General features: G+C 36.1%; 1 protein-coding gene across 19 annotated transcripts in view; it reads right to left on the bottom strand.

Annotated features, from left to right (window-relative positions):
• The window catches only part of KDM6A (lysine demethylase 6A), a 235,507-nt gene that overhangs the window by 6,477 nt on the left and 223,030 nt on the right, over positions 1-6,000 (bottom strand). The window contains exon 20 of one of the 19 annotated variants that reach the window (XM_055376776.2): positions 1-1,023. This exon is cut by the window's left edge and continues 1,430 nt beyond it. The exons of the other annotated variants lie outside the window; for them this stretch is intronic. Within the exon in view, the coding sequence (XP_055232751.1) occupies positions 739-1,023 (285 nt within the window). The 3' untranslated portion in view covers positions 1-738. The remainder of the gene's footprint in view (positions 1,024-6,000) is intronic. 19 annotated transcript variants of the gene reach the window in all.

Raw genomic sequence — 6,000 nt, 5'->3', positions numbered from 1 at the left:
AAGCACAGTTTTTCCAAATACAGAGCCTTGGTTCTATGGAGTATCAGGCTAGTTGTTACTCAGCAGATAAATTTTCATCTTCAATGCCACTGACTACACTGGCACTTAGACTGTAAATTTACAATGTATTGTTAGTTTGGTAGTTTCATCTTAAAAAAGGCAGTATACTGATTTCCTGCAAATAACAAGGGGTCTGAGATAAGGTTGCTAAGAGTAAATACTAAGCCATAAGTAGTCAGTCTGCTTCTGGAATAAATTCTGCTCCAGAATTTATATTTTATATTTTGTGTGATACCGAAATCTTAGAAAACTGACAGTTCTATTAATCTTATCTGATGATGAATAACAAAACTGTGATTTCTCCTTGCCTTTACTTTTTTAACATTGGAAATTTTTGTTCCTTCGCCTTTTCAAAAGGCAGCACTTGGAACAGAAGAATTTAGAGAGAGAGAGGCTCTTATGGAGTCCACAGTAATGAGCAAGTCCTAAAAAAGAAAGAATGTGATTCAATTGAAGGATAGGGAAAAATAGAAAGCAAAGTGATTTAGGGAAAGGATCGTAGTAAAGAAACATATAACATTTAAGACTTAAATGATAACCTATTCTGCTTTGATTAGCCCCAGACTGATTTTATACAAAGACAACATTTAAGTACATTAAAGAGCTAAAAAATAAAAGCTAAACAAAATCAGGATTCTCATTTCCTCTTAATTTTAGTTTTGCTGAATTTCTGTAAGTTTACCTTACGGTAATTAAGAATTCAATTTGAGGGCTGGGCGCGGTGGCTCGTGCCTGTAATCCCAGCACTTTGGCAGGCCGAGACGGGTGATCACCTGAGGTTGGGAGTTTGAGACCAGCCTGACCAACATGGAGAAACCCCGTCTCTACTAAACATACAAAATTAGCCAGGTGTGGTGGCATATGCCTGTAATCCCAGCTACTGGGGAGGCTGAGGCAGAAGAATTGCTTGAATCCGGGAGGTGGAGGTTGTGGTGAGACGAGATCGCACCATTGCACTCCAGCCTGGGCAACAAGAGCGAAACTCCGTCTCAAAAAAAAAAAAAAGAATTCAGTTTGCTAAAAACAAAAGAATAAATCATTTGCAAAAGGTGTGAACACATAGAAGATGGAAAATGCTATTTTGCATACGTGTACTTTAGAAACAAGGTCAAAAATGATTTCAACAGCTAGAAAAGCAGCATTGTTTGACGTTTAAGGATCAGTACTGGTTTCAGGACCCAATCCCTGTTTTTAGTTGTTTCGATGAAAGACTACACAAAAAGGCAGGGGACAAAGGAAGTTCCAGAATGGAAGAAAACCATGAGGAAGAGGCTGATTGAGAGCTTGGCATATTTGAGGTTATATACTAGAATCTAATCCAACCAAAAAGTGATCTCAAAGATGAAGCTTAAAAGAGCGATAGAATTTTAGAGAACAACTTCACACAGGGAATAGAATGAAAATACACTTGCAATATTAGAACAAGATAACTGAATAAAATAATATGTAGACAAATTATCAAAAGCCTTATTTATGGGCAATTAATGCACAATATATTCATAAATCAATACATGAGGACGTTAGGCCAAAAATAAACATAGTATGCTATGGATACTAAAAGGAGAGAGAGAGATCATCTTCAGGTGAGGGGAGGTAGAGAATCACATAAGTTTTCAAACAGAAGTTGAAATTTCTGAATCAATTTACTTAATTGATTATGAACAGGAAAAAGAGGTGGGGGAAGGCACACTCTGTACAGAAAGAATGCCACAAGAAGGTAGTATGGGGGCTTCTTTGGGGAACAAACAACTGTTCTTACAAGATTTTAATCTTCGCATGACATTTCTGGGGCAGGAAGTAACAAGAATGAAGCCATAATAATATTATATTACATCAAAGTTAAGACAACACTGGGGGTTACTCTGACATTCTAATGGCAATGTGACTCAGTTTCCAAAGTAAGTTACCAAATATCAATGTGAAGATAGATGAAATATGGGTTAACTTGGTACTGCACTTTTAAATGCTTTATGGTAACAGTCTCAGCCACTGAGAAGTAGATAACTTAACGAACACCAAGAGGTGCCTTGCTCTGCCTAGTCTCCCTTACTGAAAGAGCCATGCAGGAAAAGCAAGCCAACATATGAGCTCTGAAAACTCTCTTGCCACCTGTCGCTCCAGGGTTGTGTTCTCCTAGGACAATAGTGGGTATATGAATGTCAATAAGGCATCTAACAGTTTTATTTACACCAACCACATGGCTGAAAATCAAGGTCTCAGTCAATGAAAAAACGCTTATCTTAAGAACTTTAAGCTCCTAGATGGGGGGGAGAAAAGCATGAAAGCAAATATATATATATTAACCATGAGAATGCAGTTTTAGAATTTTTAGATTTTGTTTGGTCAGTGTTATCAAAAAGCATTATATATCAAACCCAACAGAGTATTAGAAGACCACCAGGACTACAGCACTACATCACTAGGATCAATGCTAACTATGGACTGGTCTTTATGGCTATACCATTATCTACGCATAGTGTTGGAAAAATCTTGGTCCATTATTAGGTCAAATGGGTGTGGACTAAAGAGTTGTATAACACCATATTTATCCATTTAAATAAGGGAATCAAAGACAAAAGGGAGTTAATACTTATGAGTTCGCTTTAATTTACATTTTGAAATTCTGTGTTTGTGATAAAGTATATTTTATGTAGGTAGGTAAGGTAATAACCTATAATGTATGTGAAAGAAAAGGGAGCAAAGAAATTCTTAGTTCTAAAAAAGACCTAATTTGTCTGATAAGATTCACTAGGCCACCATGAAAAAGGTTCCCAGAGTTCTTTGCATAGAGCTCTGAAAACGTATTTTAATAAGAGTTTCAGGTGATTCTTGTGATCAGCAAGTGAGAGAACCAGCGCAAACTTCTTACTTCATAAGTGTCAAAATTAAAACCAATGTCTCAGATTTGTAGTGTATTTTTCAATAGACTGGTAAAATATCAACTTCACGAATCACTGCGTTTTTAGGATTAGAGCCTTTAAGAGACCCTAGAAAGAGCTGTAGAGTGGGCAAGAGCAGATTCTATACCTAGACTGTCTGGGTTCAAATTCCAGCTGCACACCTCTGTGCCTCAGTTTCCTCAGCTGAAAAAAGGGGATATTTAACTTACAGTGCTGTTATGAGGATTACATGTTATATAAAATGCTTAGACTTGTGCCTGGCAGTTAATGCTCAATAAATGTTAATTATTTGAACTTGACATGTCAAATTCCTAAACTGTATTAAAATAATCATATAATTACTAAATTAAAGTTATTTAATTTGAAAAAATTGTATGATGAATGCCAGCTCAAAGTATAATAGTTAACACACCAAAAAGAAAATGAAATAAGGTTATTCAAAAGGTGTTTAATCTGGATTCCATTAGATTAGATAAGGGTTTTTCAATCTCAGCACTATTGGTATTTATAGTTCGGTAATTCTTTGTTATGGGGAGCTGTCTTGTGCCCTGCAGGATATTTAATAGCAGCATTCCTAATCTCTACTCAAAAAAGCTAGTAGCATCTCTCCCACTCAAGTCATGATATTGGCATATGTCCCCCGGGAAAGGAAAGTGGGGGGAAGAAAAATTGTCCACATTTGAGAAGCACTACACTAGGTCCAAGAATATTAATTAAAAAAATTGAAGGTAATTGGGGTTTCTATAAAATAATAATAATTACAACAACTACCATTTACTGAATGCTTATCATATGCTAAGACTCACATAACAGTCATAAAAGTTATTTTAGAAAGACAGTATTATCACCATTTTTCAGAAGAGGAAATAAAGACTAATAGGTTTAGCAACCTGTCCGCAGTTCCCCAGCCAATAAATGAAGAAGCTAAGATATGAAGGCAGATTGGATTCCAGAAACTACATAATGCTGCCCTTCCTGTAATATCTTACTGGGATATTAAATAGTGTAGACTCTAAGACTTAGGAAAATAAAAACGGATGGGCAAACATCGAACACATAGTGATCACATATACACAAAAGGCACAGAGAAAGCACATAAAACATTAACATTGCGCATATAAGATGGCACATTTTATTAAAAACTGAAATATTGGCCAGGCATGGTGGCTCATGCCTTTAATCCTAGCACTTTGGGAGGCCGAGGCAGGAGGATCCCTTGAGCCCAGGAGTTTGAGACCAGCCTGGGCAACATAGGGAGATCCTGTCTTTTTTTTTTTAATTTAAAAAAAAAAAGAAAGAAAAAGAAAAAATATAAAACAGTGCTTTTTAAGATGGTCAAAAGAATAACAAAATAATATGACAAGAAATTAAGTTTGTGCAGAGTGGTTTTCAATGAGCTTGGCACTGTTGAAATTGAGAATTTATTTTCAAACATTGGCTTATATGTTATTAGCATTTTTAGAATGTGTTATTGTCTGGCAGATTACAGGGGCGTAAGACAAATGAATGTGTATCCTCAAAATTAACTTTCTACTCCTCAGCATACTATTTGATATGCTCCTCCTAAATCTAAGACTTCCTAACATTAAACTTTTCAGAGGAAAATGCACTCCTTGGCATTCTGTTTTTGACATATTTTAAAATTTACTAAATTACTTATCGTGGTGATTTAAGTGAACTCACAAAGTTGCTGGTGAATAAACCAAAGTTTCCAATGTATTGAAAACATACTACCATTGCACTAACTTGACAACAGTCCAACATGACTGTAACAACTTATGGCATATTTGTTGGGGGTTGGCTTTATCAACTGCACCTATAAGTCTATTTATTCTGAAAGCCTGTTATCTACAGGGAACTCTCATCAGTACCAACAGTCTGCAGAGCTCATCTCCTGCACTAACACTTGATTCCTTTCAAATGTCCTGTTAAAAAAAATACTTCAGAGGCAAAACAAGGAATGTATGAGTCTTATGAAAATGACGTAAAGCGTCTTAGTATTGTACAAAGAGAAAAATAAAATATAAGCCAAAGTACTATATCTCAAATACCTTAAAATGGGAATCATGAATTTGCAGAGGGTTTTTTTTTTTTTTTTTTGAGACAAAGTCTTGCTCCGTCGCCCAGACTAGAGTGCAGTGGCACAATCTCGGCTCACTGCAACCTCCACTTCCCGAGTTCAAGTGATTCTCCTGCCTCAGCCTCCCAAGTAGCTGGGACTACAGGCGTGTGCCACCACACCCAGCTAATTTTTTGTAGTTTTAGTAGAGACGGGGTTTCACCATGTTAGCCAGGATGGTCTCGATCTCCTGACCTTGTGATCTGCCCGACTTGGCCTCCCAAAGTGTTGGGATTATAGGCGTGAGCCGCCGCACCCAGCGAGGGTTTCTTTTAAATCTTAATCTACCAGTTGTAAAATTAAAGCCACAGGATAAAAACCATATACTATGAAAAAGATGGACTAGAAAGTAACAATAATCTCCTCACCCCTAATTTTAAGTTTTAAAATTGCCTTTTTAAAGTAAAACTTAAATTTACTCAGGACCCACTAAGGAAAATATCTCTGACATAGTTTATACTGGAGTGAGGCAGGAGTTTAACAAAAATAAACATCATTAGTAGTTTTTGTCAAAAATTTACCCTAAATACAATTATGAGAAAACAAATCCAGAATGTAGAACTCTGCACAACACAAAGGTCTGCTGTCTTCAAGAAGAAAATGTCATTAAAAAAAGACTTTCGTAGGTTTCAGAGACTAAAGAAGACACAATGACTACATATTCAATTAAATGTGAACCTTAATTCAATATGGAGAGGCAAGCGCTTAAAAAAAAAAAGACATTTTTGGATAGTTGGGGAAATCTAAATGTGGACTGTGTATTAACTCATACTATGGAATTTCTTATTTCCTAGATATGGTAAATCGTATTACAGGTATGTAGGAGAATAACCTTATTCTTAAGACGCAGGATGAAGTATCTGAAGTGATATCTCATGATGTCTGCAAATTACTTTTTCATAGAGCTCATATGAAAAAGCA

The sequence above is a fragment of the Gorilla gorilla genome, chromosome X, assembly GCF_029281585.2.
Source record: "Gorilla gorilla gorilla isolate KB3781 chromosome X, NHGRI_mGorGor1-v2.1_pri, whole genome shotgun sequence".
Taxonomy (NCBI): domain Eukaryota; kingdom Metazoa; phylum Chordata; class Mammalia; order Primates; family Hominidae; genus Gorilla; species Gorilla gorilla.
The sequence above is the reverse complement of the archived record's forward strand: the minus strand, read 5'-3'. Positions and strand labels throughout refer to the sequence as shown.